The 17,076-nt window shown below is 40.2% G+C and overlaps 4 protein-coding genes across 7 annotated transcripts; 1 reads left to right on the top strand and 3 right to left on the bottom strand.

The window, feature by feature from the left end:
• Positions 1–576: 576 nt before the first annotated feature.
• On the top strand, positions 577–4,954 carry LOC124175537 (TBC1 domain family member 20). 2 transcript variants are annotated; one of them, XM_046555900.1, is made up of 6 exons: positions 577–1,074; positions 1,156–1,275; positions 2,293–2,536; positions 2,660–2,863; positions 2,948–3,167; positions 3,355–4,954. In XM_046555900.1, exons 1-6 carry the CDS (start codon positions 801–803, stop codon positions 3,658–3,660), a joined length of 1,368 nt encoding a protein of 455 aa, XP_046411856.1. In that variant the 5' UTR covers positions 577–800; the 3' UTR covers positions 3,661–4,954. The 2 variants fall into 2 exon arrangements, with proteins under 2 accessions (XP_046411856.1, XP_046411855.1); XM_046555899.1 differs by having other exon boundaries at positions 577–1,275.
• Positions 4,224–7,132, bottom strand: LOC124175541 (glycine-rich cell wall structural protein 1.8-like). Its single transcript, XM_046555907.1, has 3 exons — positions 6,985–7,132; positions 6,179–6,385; positions 4,224–5,881 (listed from the first exon to the last, which is right to left on the bottom strand). The coding sequence occupies exons 1-3, from the start codon at positions 7,046–7,048 to the stop codon at positions 5,175–5,177; spliced, it is 978 nt and encodes a 325-aa protein (XP_046411863.1). The 5' UTR covers positions 7,049–7,132; the 3' UTR covers positions 4,224–5,174.
• Positions 7,133–7,713: 581 nt separating this feature from the next.
• LOC124175629 (glycine-rich cell wall structural protein 1-like) lies at positions 7,714–8,729 on the bottom strand (the record flags this gene model as incomplete). Its single annotated transcript, XM_046556028.1, has 1 exon — positions 7,714–8,729. A coding segment is annotated over one exon (474 nt), but the record flags the coding sequence as incomplete, so codon positions are not given.
• Positions 8,730–11,901: 3,172 nt separating this feature from the next.
• Positions 11,902–14,241, bottom strand: LOC124175542 (glycine-rich protein 5-like). 3 transcript variants are annotated; one of them, XM_046555910.1, is made up of 3 exons: positions 14,086–14,241; positions 12,702–12,881; positions 11,902–12,671 (listed from the first exon to the last, which is right to left on the bottom strand). In XM_046555910.1, the coding sequence occupies exons 1-3, from the start codon at positions 14,147–14,149 to the stop codon at positions 12,223–12,225; spliced, it is 693 nt and encodes a 230-aa protein (XP_046411866.1). In that variant the 5' UTR covers positions 14,150–14,241; the 3' UTR covers positions 11,902–12,222. The 3 variants fall into 3 exon arrangements, with proteins under 3 accessions (XP_046411866.1, XP_046411867.1, XP_046411864.1); XM_046555911.1 differs by having other exon boundaries at positions 11,902–12,251; positions 12,312–12,881; positions 14,086–14,240; XM_046555908.1 differs by having other exon boundaries at positions 11,902–12,881; positions 14,086–14,240.
• Positions 14,242–17,076: the final 2,835 nt, after the last annotated feature.

Here is a 17,076-nt window from a genome sequence, read left to right on the forward strand (position 1 = left end):
TCTGACATTTTTTTTCCGTCGCCACTTAAAATTCTTCCCAAATTTCAATGTAGCTACAAGTGTAAACTATACCCGAGCCTCTACCGAACTCTGCCGAACTATACTCGGAGGGTAAAGCGATAATTAAAAAAATTACCAACCTACAAATCGTTGATCGTTTCAAGGGTTCCGACTTCGAAGGTTGTAAATAACACAATTCTTACTACTCCGAGTTTGCAGTCAAATAAGCAGATTTCATTAAACCTGAGAGTTAATAACAGTGAATAATATCATAAGATCTACTTTTCAAAGAACATTCCGAATGGTTGGTGCAAATACTATACAAACTTGCCGGGTCATCCGGTAAATTAGAAAACAAATACAAATCAGCTGATCAAATTTCCTTGCTCTAAATTGTTGCACAAATTTCGATAAGAAAAAAATAAAAAATTCACACTTTCGGCAACTAAATTCAATGTAGGCATCGAAAATTCTGACGAATTCAAACTTACCAAGGTCTTACACCTGCGGACTTCAAGTGATCCGTAAATCAAACAACTCCCGCGCCTGGTTCAGCTGACGCGGAACGCGGACCGTTACGTAACCTTGTTTTCGAATCATGACAATCACCTCGTTGCGTGTATCTGTCACTTTCAAACGATACCCACTCACCGTATCGTAGACTTTGGCGCACAGCTGGCCGCGGTTCTGGTTAAAATCGTGAAATATAAGTGAAGATAATCATCGGTGGTGATAGGTTCAGTGACGATACCGCGTCAATACACCTGATATGACCTTGAGAAAACTGGTATCAACACGTAATGGAAACCGACGAAGATGATCTACCTCTGGTGCAACCTGTTCCTGGGCCGTTGGACAATTCGGTCGGTGAATTGGTTAGAAATGCCCCGTCGAATCTTCGGAAGAGGAATATCGGATTGGGTCTTTCCGAGGCGAGTAAGAGGACGGAAAAAGGGGAATCGACGCCGGAATCTGACGCAAGACTCAATTCGTTTCCTTCGGACGCGACGAAAATCTGGGGCGACGGTGAAATTTCCCCTAGAATACCTGGAATTGAGGTTCTTGAATCACCAGGTAAATCGAACGGTGTCAAATCTCCAGCTTCAGCCTTAGATCCCTCTAACACTTTGCCTTCGGATCAATCTGACAATCTAGAATCACTCACCGCCAGAGAACGCATGAAAATTAACATCGTTCGAGGATGCCTATCGAAGCCAGACCTCACCTTTGGGGAATTAAGATTGCTCGGCTGCAGTAGCGAAGGATTCGTTAATGGTAATTATCACCAGACATTGTTTAATTTGTCCAAAATAAATAAGATCCAGAATTTGTTCGATGCAATACGAAATGTAGATCGTCAGCGAACGACAAAACAGAGTGATAATAGCTGTCGTTACATCACCGGTGATTACAGGATCTGAAATATTTTGTTAAATAGCCGTTTATTTGTTTCAATGCCTTCCATTAATCGTGCAAACCATAAATGTGTTATTTTATCTCGTTCTCTCATGAATGTGCATCCAGTATTTGCTATATTGACTATTAGTTTTGGTACTATCATATTATTGTGCATCTAGCTTGTGATGACTCAACAAAATGCTTAATGTGTTCTTAATGTCAAACGAAATTAGCGTGTTATAATAAGCCCTATTGTTTCACACAATTGAGCGCTCTCCCGTACGGTGCGTTTGCGTTGAAAAAAATTCATTAATCATGTTAATGGAGCATTAGCGATGATTAAATGGCTATGTAAATATTCAAATATTCTCTACTCTAAACTGTTTTGTTGTTTCAAGTGGCATCACTTAACATTTGTCTGCAATTAGTATTTGCCTAAGGAAAATACTTTTTGAATGGAGATATTTTTTTTATATATTTCTTTTGGAAAAAAGTTTTCAGTATGCTGACTGAATTTAGTTATTTATTAAACTTATGAATTGTAGTTAGATCAAAGGTCATATTCGTGAGTCATTGCATCGCACAGGTTGAAGCGATCCAAATTCAATACGAAAACTGGATCTAAGTATGAACGGTACCGCATCAGAAATTTATAATGATGTGAATCATGTACACATATATATACTTTCAAAATATAGATAAGTTTTGAATTAGAAAAGGAATCAAATCCCAGCAGTTTTTGTTGCTTTATTTTCTTGTTTTGTTTTGGTTTCCACATCCCAATTCTTATAATTCCTTAAAAAGTATATATATCATGATAAAAGGATACTTGATTCCACATTGATGAAGATGGGTTTGTTCTACCCAAATTTTGTAAATGAAAGTTATCTGCAGATGATATACGAAGGATGCTATGGCCTCGGCTCTTAGGACTGAGTGACAGAGAGCCTGATCCAGTGAATGGATTGGACACAGTACACACTAAAATACCCAATGAGGTTTATCAACAAATATTGAAGGATGTAGTGAGGAGCACGAGTCACTTTCCACAAGAATCGACAGAGGATGAGACCACTGCACTTGAGAATGAAATGACACAGATGATATGCTGGGTGCTTCATAGGCATAAAAAATTGAAGCACGTACCATTTTATGCAATTACAAATAATTTTAGAAGAACGGTCAAAAATGTCTGAACAGATGAATGGAAATTATTTTATGCAATTTTGGGACAGCCGACTGATTCAACATCTATTTACAGTTATTATCAAGGCTACAATGACGTAGCAGCAACAGTCCTCATGGTGATGGGTCTTCAACGTGGGCTACAAGTTTTAGAACAAATATCGCTAAGATTTCTTCAAAGGTTCATGGAAGCTACGATGGAGAAGGTCAACCAAGAGTTGTTTTTTATATTCGCGTTACTAGAACGAGTTCACCCAACCCTATTGCAACACTTGGAAAAGTAGGTGGCAATTTTTTAACAGGTAATGCCACTGTAACTACTCGAAACCCTTGTTGTAAGCGTCGAACAACTTTTCTTTTCTAGTGTGGAACTATTCCCGCACTTTGCTCTTGCCGAATACACAACATGGTACGCACACAAGTACTCCGAGCATAGGAAATTACTGCACAGATTGTTCGACTACTTTCTTGGAAGCCCCCCGCTCATGCCGTTATATCTAAGCACAGTAATAGTCGCCCATAGGTCTACCGAAATTTTCAACACAACGCCTGATATGGGACATACTCACAAAGTGCTTTGCACGGTAAGCTGTTACCCGCATCGTACACTGTCTCGTTGATGATGTAGTCCGAGTGATGTATTTTAACTAGAAGTTCGTCAGTCACTTTTTCGTCCTGCATTTCAATTCTTCGCAAATTACTTGAATAACGTACTGGATGAACATTATTGAAAATTAGAAAAGTTCGTTTCATACTCATTTGTTTTTCTAGCTGCCCGAGGATTTGCCGTTTGAAAATTTGCTGGTTGATGCTAAGGACCTGTACCGAAAATACCCGCCAGACTCGATAGAAAATGATGTTCGAGACTATGACAACAAAAGGCGAAGGAAGGAGCAAGAATGGAAGCGAGCGGCTGAGAAAAATCGTCAAGAGCGTGAACGTCGGAGTCGGCTTCAAGTTGCAGTTCCTCATCCACGCTTGCCTTACAGAGTCGGAAGTTACAGAACTATAGCCGTCGTTACTGTCTTAGCTTTAGGTATTTACGCCTTCTTAAAAAGCTCTTCAGGCCTGAACTGATAACAAGTCAATAAATTTATATACCAAAGTCAGATGCACCTCGGTTCTTACGATTAATTGTAAGACCGACTGTTCGATAAACTGGATCTCAAAATTTTGAAAGTGATGTTAAAAAATAGAACAAAAAGCGATAAAACTCGCAGTGAACTCTCTACCGGTTTAATAATCGGTCGAATCGTAATTCATTAAGCCAACGCGCTTATTGCAAGCTACTAAAGATGTGAATTATAATTTATAGATGCCTCCTAAGTTTATCGTTTCCGCGTAAATGTATTAAAGTTTTTCTAAGCATTCCTGCACTGCCTTATGCCGTGTTCTGTGAAAGATAATATATGCAATTTCCCGAGTCATAGATCCGCACAACATGTGCAGTAAGAGACAAGCGTGTGACAAAAGCGACCATGCCATTTACTCTGTACAGTTATAATTAAATTAGTTAACCTCTTAACGTGTGTCGCAGAAAATTTATATAGCGGGTTTCGCATGTCGGCTAAGTAACCTTCTTCCCTCGACTTCTTAATTGTCTGAAATTTTCATTTTGCTTGTTAAATTAAAAATTCCCCTTAATAGATGAATATGCGCGTTCTTTTATCTGTCAAAGGGTACAGAGTCTATAAATTGAATAACATTGAGCAATTTCGTTGGAAACACGTGGCTTACAATTAGTTGGCGTAAAATCTCTTACAAATGTATTTACGAGAAAGTACATCAGAAGGGAACACAAAATGGAACAGAAAATTATTTGTAATAAAATAAAAACCTTGTATTTAGGTATGAGAATATAAATATACCACAAAAATTTGACAAAACTTGATTCGAATCAAACCTTGAAATAGCTGGTTTTTGCGTGAATTCAAATTACGTACATATATGTGCACACATATGTATATCTTCTAGCATATTGTAATTAGACTTCAAATACGAATCACAAAAGATACATAGCCGATAGATATTAATTTCAAAGAATAATAATAAGTTATGAAATATATATACATATATATATATATATATGTATAAAATATATAGTATATGCATTATACATGTAAGCACGGTAGTGCAATATTCAAGCCGTGAATGAAATATTGATTTTTGGAATAATTCAATGCAACATTTTTTCAAAAGTATGTTAATCATCAATTTTCATACTTATGAAGAAAGGTTTCCGACCCCCAACGTAATTTCATTTGGTTCATTCTTCTAATTGTCGTACAGGAAGTAAACGAAACGTATGTCAGGCCGGTTGTTTGCGAAATGAGATTTTTGAAAACAGTATATTAATCAACAGGCAGGTGTCGATATAACAAAAATGTATCGACTACATAATATGAAATCATATGTATCACCGTTTTTCTTTCCTAAACAGTTTGAGTATTCATTCATTGTCTCAGGCTTTAAATTGCGAATTGAATACATAGAAAACCGTGTGTATATAAATTCCTAAGCAGAAATCTTCTTTTCTAAGTCGTAACGTGTAAGATGTTTGAGTAATATTTGCATGTTTTTTTTATCTCGATCTACCTCCGATAAATTCTTTGATTTCTATCATAGCCGCCAACGCTACCGGGACGTCCATAGTTGCCGTAATTTCCTTGCGTCGCATTGTAGCCTCTATGATGACCAGGTCGTCCATAACTTCCGGTATATCCAGGAGTCGTGTTGTACTCTCCCTGGAGTCCAGGCCGCCCGTAGTTTCCGTAATTTCCGTAAGTTCCTTGCGTCGCGTTGTGGCTTCCTTGGAATCCAGGGCGTCCGTAACTTCCTGTGTTTCGGGGAGTCGTGTTATATCCCCCGGGAAGTCCAGGCCGACCGTAGTTTCCGTAATTTCCTGTATTTCGAGGAGTCGTGTTATATCCCCCGGAAAATCCAGGCCGTCCGTAGTTTCCGTAATATCCTTGCGTCGCGTTATGGCTTCCGTGGAAACCAGGTCTTCCGTAACTTCCGGTATTTCCAGGAGTAACATTGTAGCCCCCGGAAAATCCCGGCCGTCCGTAATTCCCCGCATTTGGCATAACAGTGTTGTGACCTCCAAAAGGTTCGGGGTGACCGTAGCTTCCGCTACTCCCATAATTTACATTGCCCGTATTGCCTCCCGGGATTCCGTAACCACCGGAATTTCCATACCTCGGTGTGTTCACGTTGCCTCCGATATTCCCGAAGCTTCCGAGATTTGGGTAGAGTCCAGTGTTTCCACTGCTACCTCCATTTCCGTAATATCCATGCCCTGTTAATTACAACTCAGAATGTGTAATGTTTGTTAGCGGTACCCAGTGCGATAATCGCGCGTACTGGTCAGAGTGTCTAAAAGTGTCGAAATCATTATTTGCGAGTGAAGAAAAGATTTCAACATCCCAAATTCTTAGCCTGTAAAGAATAATCTCTACGACCTTGCGACCTGCGTTTACCGAATTACCAATACCCGAAAGGAGAGTTGAAGTTACACTATGCAATCGAGTTGCTGAGAAGACGAGAAGAAGCAGTTATTCGTATGGAAAATGGGGATTACTATCCACCCGTTTACCTGAGCTTCCGCCGCCCCCATGAGGCGCAAACTCGGTACCATGCAATGGTGTGCCGGCATAATCAGCACTTCTGGGGCTCCTATGAGGTTTATCGGTAACATGGCCGGTGACCTCTTCTGCCAGTGGAGGAGCCGCTAGAGTTCCGGTTTTAGTACTCTCTTCGGAAACGTCATCCTTCTCCACCTCGGCTCTTCCGTAGGATCGAGCTTAAAACAAATGCAGCGGTTCAACTAGATGAATTCGTTGGAATGAAACGAGGGAGATAAGAATTTTTCTGGTCTTTATCACGAAAAGGTCACGCACTCGAAAGATATGTCGCATGTTGATCAAAACACCAGGTCACTCGGTAATGTTGTTCTTGTTCTTATCTTATTTGAGTTGCTTCTGGAGAATATCAATTCTCCACGACAGAGCGATTTGATTATTTTTCACTACAGCTTCGTTGTCCACAAAATTATTTTTTTCAGTCTATAAAACATTATTTTCGACTCGCCAAATTCTTCATCTAAAGCAACACACGCATTTAAACACGCAGAATATTAACTTTAACATTCGAGCGAACAGCACGAATCGGAATAAATTGGTTGTCGAAAGTTGTACAATTATCGCTGATCGCATCAACATAATAAGGAATTTCATGCTTACTTTATTGTCTAAGAATTCGACTGATTACAGTTACAACAATGAGAAAGTTGATACTGCGTCATTTGTAATAATAAATTACGGAACAACGACAGCGATTTAAAAAAAAACACATTTTTAGATCCCTAAACGCGATTTAAGGATACTTTGAGCTTGCAAATACCTTCAATTTGGGCGCAGAGCGATAATATCGCCAATAAGCCAATGATCCCTTGCTTCAAGTACATGTTTAACTATTCATGTTTTTCACGCGTCGGTGGATAATGCCGTAAAAGCCCCCCTTCTTCACGCATTAGCTGAATTCTTATCTCTGTTTGAGAAGCCATTATTGAGGTGGCGTTGTAGTACTCATTTTGTGATTTAACAGTTTGCATTCAAATCTGTACGTTTTCTGAGTAAAATGCACAGCAGTAAGTACAGCCAGGTAGCGTTGTAACTTACTTCAGGTATCGCCACTGTACGACTTGGTACTGCCCTGACAGTAGTCGTGCACTGTAAATGGTAAAAATATCATGTCATACATGTGAGTATGTACCACGATTGTAACGAGCTTCCCTGATCTTGCAGCGTTACCAGCTAAAAAGTCATTCGGTTATCAACCATCAAGATGGTATAATATCGCAGAGGAGACTAGCCGCCTAGTGGAATGCCTAAAAGTTTATCATCGTTACCGGAGTACGTGCGTTACTGTAACCACTGACACTACCGAGCATATTTGAAAATTAACGGTTCAGCAACTATTCACTCAATTTTGTATAATTTTTCAGGTGGCGTAGGCCAAAGAATCTTGGTGTCGAAGGCCAGGTGAATGCTTACAGAATCAAGGAAATAGGGCAATTGTAACGGAAGGTACTCTTTCCGATTCAATTTTTGCAATTATTTTTATTCTCCTAGATCGTGCAGAACTAATTTTACAAACACCGTTTTCATCAATCAATAAGGACAGCGTGTTGGTATTCTCTCTGAATTATTATCTGTTAGAGGTTACTATGATCGAAAGACAGAGTTAATATGCAAGCACTAAATACTAATATACAAAGGCACGAGAATGTCTCAGATAAATGTGACTATGGTTGGTTGATGGTATTCTTTTGAATTGCCATGTAAATATTTTTTATGTACTACGTTTCTACATCATGTATTACAAATTTCAAATAAGTATATTCAAATCTTCGCAACACTTGTAGCCATAAAACTGTCAGATGACCGGCGTAACCATCCTATTTGCTATCCTGGCTGCTAAAACTTAATATGGTCTAGTCGACCTCCTTGGCCTCCAGAAGTTCCTCGGTTTCTGCGTTGATCGGCGGAACTTCGCCCACTTCTGAAACCTAGGCTGCTTGGTGACTTCACTGACCGTTTACCTACTACACGCCCCCGGCCTCCAAATCCTCCGACACCACCCAGGACCCCGATTCCTCCTTGGACAACACCCTAGGCTCTGATGCCTCCTCCAGCAGCACCCTGGGCTCCGACTGCTCCTCCGACACCGCCCTGGGCCCCGATTCCTCCTCCGACACCACCCTGGGCTCCAATTCCTCCTCCGACACCGCCCACGGCTCCAATTGCTCCTCCGGCACCACCCTGGGCTCCAATTCCGCCTCCGACACTGCCCTGGGCCCCGATTCCTCCTCCGACACCACCCTGGGCTCCAATTCCTCCTCCGACACCGCTCTGGGCCCCGATTCCTCCTCCGACACCACCCTGGGCTCCAATTCCGCCTCCGACACCGCCCTGGGCCCCGATTGCTCCTCCAACACCACCCTGGGCCCCGACTGCTCCTCCGACACCGCCCTGGGCTCCAATTCCGCCTCCGACACCACCCTGGGCCCCGACTGCTCCTCCGACACCGCCCTGGGCTCCAATTCCTCCTCCAACACCACCCTGGGCTCCAATTCCGCCTCCGACACCACCCTGGGCCCCAACTGCTCCTCCGACACCGCCCTGGGCTCCAATTCCTCCTCCAACACCACCCTGGGCTCCAATTCCCCCTCCGACAGCACCCCGGGCTCCAAATATTCCTAGGCCATAGCCCTGGGCTGCATATCTTCTTCGGTCACCAGGCCCACCTAGGGATTCCGAATTTAATGCCAAATATGTTTATACTTGACATTGTTACTATATGCCAGCTCGATACTCATGTAATTTATACAGGTATGTTGGCCTTACATGTATGGCCTGTATGTGTTCGCTTTTATCTATTTACTACTATTCAATCTACTATTTACAGATTGTCCCCCAGTCGTGCTTATTTTCTTGACGGAGGTGAAAGGTAATTTCATACCTCTATAGACCACTAATGTGCAATTATGTATCGATGTTACAGACAGTCAAGATCGCAGCATAGGCGTGTAGAATATTCAAGTTTATTGTCGGGAGCATTGCTTCTTTCAATTTTGTACAATTCTGTACAGTAAAAGTGGCCGTTAAAATTATCCGACCTTTACCCATGTGATGTGATTGGATGTCATATCACACCCAAGTTACATTTTCACGTGCAGCAAAACACCTGGATGCAGCAGCAGCAAAAATGCTCTGATTGGTCAATGATTCTGGTGTTTTGTCAGCATTCTGCTGTGCGTGAAAGTTGCTCTTCAAAGTAAAAATGAATCTACTCTGTACAGCAGTTGGTTTTGCTGCATACAGTAAAAGCCCCCCCTCCCCCCAGAAATTATTAACTTCTGTCGATGGAGATGATGGATGTGTGAAATAGAATGGTCGATTGACAGGACAATTTGGCGTTTCAGATCGACTGTGAACGTTTTGCTTAAGGATGAATGTGAAAATATTTGATTCGGTGTCCGCGATGATTTGAAACGATTTAGAAAACGTAACCGAACAATTTCAGTGGCTGTAGAAGTGGAGGCACTAAAAATGATTTTCAAAGGATAACTGCTATGGCAAAAGAGAGAACTTTGGGTTTGGTGACTTCGAGCAATAGATGGGTATAGTATATTTCCTGAATTTGTTTCGATTGTTTTCCGAAAGGCTCATATGAAGACTTCGAACGATTCTGTAACAACCTTCTCAACCACTCACAATGAGTTAAATCAGTAAGTTATTGCGGTTAATGTTAAATTTGTGAGGCTTAAGAGTATCAGTTGAGAATGTTTTGAAGTTGGGCCTACCTTGAGCTGCGGCACTAATCGCCAAGAACGCAAATAACGCAGCCACCCTGTATTGTGTACGCATTTTGTCGAACTGTGCTCATTGTCTGTACGGCTGTGGTTTAAATAGTTATTATCTGTTCTCCAAATTTCCCCGATGAGGATTTCAGTAGCACACCGTTACGTGTAATATACCAATCAATAATTGTAAACGAAGTTTGCTGACAGTGATCTTAATGGAGAAATTTAGATAAGCAGTAAACTGATTGCGCTTTCTGATGCGTTAATAACATTATGTCAAAATTCTCATATTTCTCCCCTATGATCCAATGATATCACGCAGCTGAACACGCATGGCAAACTAGAATTTGTTTACGAAATATCAAAGTAACATACGATTTACAACGTAGTATTTGCTATCCTGGCTTCTAAAACTTAATATGGTTCGGTCAAACTCTTTGGCATGCGGAACTTCCTCGGCTTCTACCTTGATCGGCGAAACTTCGCTGAACTCGTCCACCTCGAAAACCAAGGTAGATGAGTTATCCCCGACAGGTCCCTGGTCTCCATTTCCTAGCCCCAGACTCCTGTTACGTCTTTGTCACCAAGGTGTCGTAACGAACATTAAGACAGGTACTATTTGAATTCATAAACCTTTTCTACAGGTATTAGCAATTCAACGTGTACAGTCGACCGGATATCTCGACCCTCTCAAAATTTTGCTCGAGCACTTCCACGAAATTGTTAGCAAATATTTTGCATCTCCTCATAATTCTGTACGTAATGGTTGTTTTCATGCGATAAAGGCTTCTGAGAAACTGTAAATATACAAATTCGTAAGCTTTACATGTTATTACTTGTTCCTCAACGTATTATGCAAAACAATATTATCTAATTCTGGTTGAATTTGGAATTGAAAAAAAACGAATCATAATGGAGGCGAATACGCAATGAGGAGAGTCTTACGCAAGCTTCGTGGCAATGCCCCTTTGCTCCCTACGGATCACTGGTTTATCTTTATTCCCAGTTTATCACTTTGTCGACGCTCATAGGCGAATTGCACTTTCTTTAAGCTGCGCATAGTCCATTCTATTCGTACGGCAATTGTACGAGCTAACAATATTCAATAACATATTGAATAATATATAATATAATTTACCGAAAGATTTCGTTGGCGGCCATTCTTGCAATAATTAAACCAGGATTTGCATGATCGATAATTGTCGTACACCTTTTTTGCAAAGCGTCGCTAAACAAATTCTAAAAACACCTACACCTACTCAGTATTCGATTTTTATTCCTACCTATAAGCGATGGCAGTATTTTTTGCTGTGGGAGTCCAATTTAATCCCGAAAAACCAATATTTTGGTAGTCGTGAGTGAATTCAGACCGACGCTTGGGTACAATACGAATCACATTGCTGGATGATCGGTAATTATGCGAGGCATAAAACTCCTTATAAATAGATATGGAATATATTATAATTATGGGAAGCCGTTAGGTATTTCACAGCCAATCATAAAGGTGTGATAAACTTGTTTTCGTTTATAAGAAATAAAAGGCCGTTTGAAGTCATGGAATGAGATGATCCAATGATCGAGAGACGTCGGAGATTGCTGTGTTAACTATTTAATTTTTGATCTGGTGCCTGAAGTTGAAAATTGCTAACCTCGACTATTTACACAGTAAGATTGCAAGTTTCACTCATGGCCGTGTTCACTAATCATAAAGCCAATAACTAAGTCAGTGCCCGACAAAGCTATTTCGCGGCCCGAGGCAGAATGTGGCGAGGAATTACGTAAGAAAAGGAGTTTTCGAGAGATATATGTTGAACTTTGGAACACTTAAAAAAGGAGATAATTTAAATGTATGATTTGTATTCAAAATTTTGAATTTCAAAACATTTGAAACATATTTAGATAAACATTTTGCTCTTCGATGATTTCTGGTTTTCAACGAATAAATACAAACATTTATAACCCCTAGGAATATATTTCGTTACTACAAGAAATGAAGAGTTAATTTTACTTTAATAATTTTGAGGTTTATGCTGATTTCGGTCGGCCATTTTTGGACCATATGTAGCGCGACAAATAGATGAAAAAGTGTTAGGAATTAACATTTATGAAATCTGTATCTATAGTCAGTATATATTACGAGCTTTACAAGTACAACTGGATTCTTGATTGCTTTAATATTCACTATACATCATGTATTATAGACAACCCTGGTTTCCAAGTCCTCCTTCAGGACCACCGTGGCCGAGAGATCGTCCTTGGCGACCACCCTGACCTTAATATCCTCCGTGGTTACCACCCTGGCCTCCAAATCCTCCTTGATGACCACCTTGGCCTCCAAATCCTCCTTGATGACCACCTTGGCCCCCAAATCCTCCTTGATGACCACCCTGGCCTCCAAATCCTCCTTGATGACCACCCTGGCCTCCAGATCCTCCTTGATGACCACCTTGGCCCCCAAATCCTCCTTGATGACCACCCTGGCCTCCAAATCCTCCTTGATGACCACCCTGGCCTCCAGATCCTCCTTGATGACCACCCTGGCCTCCAAATCCTCCTTGATGACCACCCTGGCCTCCAAATCCTCCTTGATGACCACCCTGGCTTCCAAATCCTCCTTGATGACCACCCTGGCCTCCAAATCCTCCTTGATGATCACCCTGGCCTCCAAATCCTCCTTGATGACCACCCTGGCCTCCAAATCCTCCTGAGTTACCACTCTGGCCTCCAAATCCTCCTTGAGAACCACCCTGGCTTCCAAATCCTCCTTGAGGACCACCCTGGCCTAAAGATCGTCCTAGACGACCAACGTGGCCTCCAGATCCTCCTTGATGACCACCCTGGCCTCTAGATCCTCCTTGATGACCACCCTGGCCTCCAAATCCTCCTTGAGAACCACCATGGCCTCCAAATCCTCCTTGGCCATGACCGTGACCTGTAATATTAAGAAGTGCAGATATGATTTTGTGATCCAATAGAGGTGGTTAACGTTGCATTAGATGTCCAGGAACATGCAGACAGCATAAATATTCGCCGGATTTATCGTAACGAAATTGATTGCATCTTCTATCATTTTACAGATTACAATAAATTTAGAGTCACGCTAAATTGATCTGAATACCCTCGAGACTAAACATTTGTCCTCAAATGTCTGTACTGATATACCATCTGAATATGGCTAATAATCATAACTACCAACATCAGGAGAATCCGTATGCGGAACGCTTTCGTCTGTCTACTACTTATCACTATCGCTTGTGCCATTACTTAAGAAAAACAGATCACGCCTTAAGTCTTGTTCATCATTTACCGCGGAAAAGATAGATCATTGGTAGATAGTTGAGTGACTTCATAGACAGTAGACAATTTTCTAGTATTACTGCTTCTTTTGGTTCTACGCAATACGAGCGGTATTAAAAATCATACCGGGTCTTACCTGTAGGACAAAAATCGATGTCATATCACACTACTATGGAATGATAATTAAATTTCAAGAAATAAAAATTCAAATTAAATTCGCCTGAACTTTTTGGCAAGTATAAATGAATAATTTAAAACGGTATAGAAATGTAACCATAAAAGCTGTGTGGTTGTGAAAAGAAGTAGTGATTTTAACCGTGGTCACTTACACGGGGTCCCGACGACCCCAGGCCCAACTTTAACGTATAATTTTAAAGTCAGCGTGCTTGAATCAGAGTTGCTTGTGCAAGTAAATTGTAGAATTATTAAAAAAAAACTTTGGGGTCTCTGAGACCGCATGTATGTATGGGATATTGTTTTACTTTCTTTGCTTGAAGAATTTTTACCACATCCTCCATCGTTGGAGTCTATTTCTGAATTGTTAAATTTTGTCTCAGAAATTTGTTCAAGTCGTAACTTTGCATAACGTAATGTTGTGTAAAGTAATAACGTTCCAAAGTTGGCTGGGGTAACCCCGTGTAAGTGACTGGGGTAAGAAATTTTCAAGATAGCTTCCAATGTTGAGGCATGTTTGAAAATGAATAGTTGAAGAAAATATAGCACGTCAGTTATGTGAAGTTGATCGAAGACTACGAAAGATTCGGAAACAATCTTCTCAACCAATCACGATGACTTAAATTAAGCTATTAGGGTTAAGGTTAGATTTGTGAGGTTCTTACCTTGAGCCGCGGCACTAACCGCCAAAAACGCGAATAACGCAGCCACTCTGTATTGTGTACGCATTTTGTCGAACTGTGCTTATTGTCTGTGCGGCTGCGGTTTATATAGCAACTATTCGTCCTCTAGATTTCATCGCACCAGAATTTCGATAATACAGAGTTACGTATAATATTATAATCAACGATTGAGAAGGGTGTTTATTTATTGATAAGATACTTCATTTATCATATCGTTAAAGTTTCGGACTATGCTCGTTTGTGTTCCAGTCAACATTACGAAGAACTGCAAATGTAACGCCTTCCGACACTTGACCCCGTGAATCTTGTGTTTATAAGTTGATAGTGTGACACAGTCGAATGATAGCAGAAATTTACACTTCTGAAGAAAATTCTTGCGGGGAAAAACTCGTGGCTATCGAATATTTTTAATGGTTTTTACGCAGTTCTGTTGTTCATTATAAAACATCTCTGCAGTTTCGGACTTTTCTGAGAGTTTACCTGGGGTTACGCTAATCGGAAAAAATCACGGCAAAATTAAGATTGGAGATTTTTGGATAATCTCTGATTTTTTCCGATATTTTTAGAGAGTCTTTGCATTCGGATCAGTCTAATATACATGACATAATGTCTGCGTATTTGATAATTCCGGACAGTTGTCTAAAAAATAATAACGTATTATTTCCACGCGGAGCGCTCATCAAATAATTTGAAACCAAATGTTGGTTGCCGGACAATTCGCTTTACACACGCAGGCGTTAGATAATTACACAATTTATATTTCCAACAATTTATCGAAAGATTTCGTTGGTAGCCATTTTTTCAATATTTAAACCAGGATTTGCACGATAGATAATTATCATACAAAATTCGTATATGATGCGTCGTTGAACAATTGGTAAAAACGCGCACATCTGTACCGAATTCCATTTCTGTTTCGACCTATAAACTATGGCGACATTCTCTGTTCTGGGAATCCGATTTAGTCCCAAGAAATCAATATTCTGGTGGACTTAAGTCAATTTAAAGTAACGCTTGAGCGCAATGCGAATCTCATTGCGCCATGATCAACAATTACGCAAAATAACAAATACGATTTAAATAGATATGGAATATGTCGTAACTGTAGCGAACCCTTTGGTGTGTAAAAGTTGATCATGAGAATGTAAAAAATTTGATTTCGTTTAAAAGAAGTGAGAGGCTGTTGGCACCAAAGAAAATGAACTATCATATTCGATGATCGAGAGAAGTTCAAATTTGTCGCCCCAACTATTTAATTTGTCATATGGTGCCTGAAGTTTAAAATAGCTAACCTCTATTATTTACACAATCAGATTGCAAATTTAGACTATCATCGCAGTCGTATTTGCTAATCTCACAGAGCTAGACTTAATGGAAATACAATGTCCACTAATAATTAAAATTTTTACGTAGCAGATAGCAAATCAACCTATTATTTTGCAAACTCTGCGGTTTGATGCTCGTCGCTCCGGCCGATAACATACGAATATAAATAATTTCAATAAACTGTTTCAGCCGTCGTTTACACACATTTTTAAAACAACATCAGAATTTCCCAGAGTTTGGTAAGGAATCTCAGAGTACGATTCAAGGGTCTTTACCGCATTTTAGAAAACAAAGTCTAAAAAAAAAATAAAGTTACGGCAGCATGAGAATTGGTCATAAAACATTAAAAAATGATTTCATTTTGTCAATTGGAAAAAGGATAGCCGATAGCTGCTCAATGAGTTCAATCAGCATTTCTTAATGATCGTCATCATGTGTTGTCATTGCAATCTTCAGTAGGAATATGTTTTACTCCGCTGCCAGATGGCCTTATCGCGTTTGGCGTTCCGCGTCGAATCGAAATACAAGTAGCTCGTCTCCAAGTGCCATACGCGGCTTGATTGCATTTTAATTACGTTTTGCTTATAATTTCATCCTTTCTCTGCATTTATAATAATTATGGTTATTAGAATTTCCTGAAATATTGGCTGACATTTTTCTGCGATAAATAACTTCCATGTCAAATTTTATAAAATTGTGGATTTGAGAAAAAAAAACCGTATCTGGAATCTTCTGAATCATTCGGAAAAGTTTCAATTAGCAGATTGAAATATCGATCGTCGCTTTTGTAATTAATCATCGACGAATTATAGCAGGTACACACTACAGGGTACCTCGTAATGTTTTCATTAGTCCAATTTACGTTGTCCGCATTTTCCGTTGACAATATCAGACCGCAACTGGGGGTCAATCCGCCATTAATTGGTCTTCGGATACCCGAGGGACAAAGCCATTTTCGTTCCCGATTAGTCTCTGACCTCGCAAAACGAACTTTTATTAGCAACTGACGAACGTCACGCATTCGTGACTCCGTCGCTACTTAATAGCGGCAATATATTTGAGGTATACCAACCCAAACTAGCTTTATGTCAGAAATATCGGTTATGGGGGCAGGGAATGTCTACGCAGAGCCATCGTCCATTCATCGTCGTCATATGTGCTTACTGAAAGTATATCTTGTAAACCAGAACAGAGATCTTCAAAGTAAATCTTCCAAGAACTGCTACGCGTGCATCAGAGTTACACTGTTTAACTCTTTTTTTTTTTCCAACCATGCCTGTAAACACGTCGAGAAGCGTGAGAATTTGATCCGAAGATAATGCCTGAACCAGGTCACTCTTCGTCGCCAAAATTTAGCAGCTCCAACTTCCAACTACGGAATCGACAACGCTAAAGAAATTCTTGTCGAATCTTGAACCGGACTTCTCGTATAATCTTTTCAATCAAGGATACACATATGTATGTACAGGCGAGTTTTACGACTGATTCGGTAAACATTTTTTGACAGCAATCTTAATGGAGAGATTTAGATAAGCGGTATGCTAATTGCTCTAATTCTAATGCCGCAATAATATTATGTTATTATTCTTGTTTTTTTCCCTTACAATGCAGGGACATCGCGCACCTGATCACGCATGGCAAACTTGA

The sequence above is a fragment of the Neodiprion fabricii genome, chromosome 2 (assembly GCF_021155785.1).
Source record: "Neodiprion fabricii isolate iyNeoFabr1 chromosome 2, iyNeoFabr1.1, whole genome shotgun sequence".
In the NCBI taxonomy this organism is placed as follows: domain Eukaryota; kingdom Metazoa; phylum Arthropoda; class Insecta; order Hymenoptera; family Diprionidae; genus Neodiprion; species Neodiprion fabricii.